Source organism: Octopus bimaculoides, chromosome 14 (assembly GCF_001194135.2).
Source record: "Octopus bimaculoides isolate UCB-OBI-ISO-001 chromosome 14, ASM119413v2, whole genome shotgun sequence".
Taxonomy (NCBI): domain Eukaryota; kingdom Metazoa; phylum Mollusca; class Cephalopoda; order Octopoda; family Octopodidae; genus Octopus; species Octopus bimaculoides.
Genome location: NC_068994.1, coordinates 48,391,471 through 48,392,216, shown reverse-complemented (window position 1 = coordinate 48,392,216; position 746 = coordinate 48,391,471). Strand labels below are relative to the sequence as shown.

General features: G+C 33.4%; 1 protein-coding gene across 1 annotated transcript in view; it reads left to right on the top strand.

Moving 5' to 3' along the window:
* LOC106876371 (stabilin-2) overlaps positions 1–746 on the top strand; it is a 38,634-nt gene that overhangs the window by 19,463 nt on the left and 18,425 nt on the right. Inside the window, exon 11 of the mRNA XM_052972601.1 lies at positions 86–200. Within this exon, the coding sequence (XP_052828561.1) occupies positions 86–200 (115 nt within the window). The remainder of the gene's footprint in view (positions 1–85; positions 201–746) is intronic.

Below are 746 nucleotides of genomic sequence, written 5' to 3'. Positions count from 1 at the left end.
ATATATATATATACTTACACACACACACACACACCTGTACCTACATATGCATGCAAATAATACTTTCTACTTAAACTTTTCACAGGTACCATCAAAGTAGAGGGTGCCCGCATCATCAGCCGAGACATTCCCGCAACGAACGGTGTCATCCATGAAATATCGAGAATGTTGAAACCCAAGGATGTAGATTTAATCAGTTAAAATACACGTCTGGATGCTCTAATCTTGTGAACTGATAAAAAAAATCCGGAGCATGTTTATCTGTGTATTTCCGTTGTAAATAAATATATGAAAATTAAAAAACAAAAAAAAAACAGTTTCAGTAAACAAAGAATCGTCAGTGTTGGTTAAAATGAAATTAATAGAGTTTTCAAGCTTAAATAAGTGTGTATGCCCTGCCCTGTGGAGATATGAATTCTATCGTTTTGAACAAGGCCCTATATCAACATATATATCTCTTCGACATATGAAGCTCTGACAACGTACTTTTTTTTTTTTTTGTCACTCAATAATTTGCAAAACAAGCCACAGACGTTGCAAGTATGAGAATTACAGGTCAGTGCATGTGGTATATTTTCAATATCTTGACTCAAGAGTCAAGACTATTGAAAAGGTGGTATATTTTCAATAGTCTTGACTCGAGAGTCAAGACTATTTAAAAGGTTGCAAGACGTAACAAAAATTTTAGGAAAATAAAAATAACGAATAAGTGGAAGTTTTACTGGTAAGTGTGTTAAATTATAAGG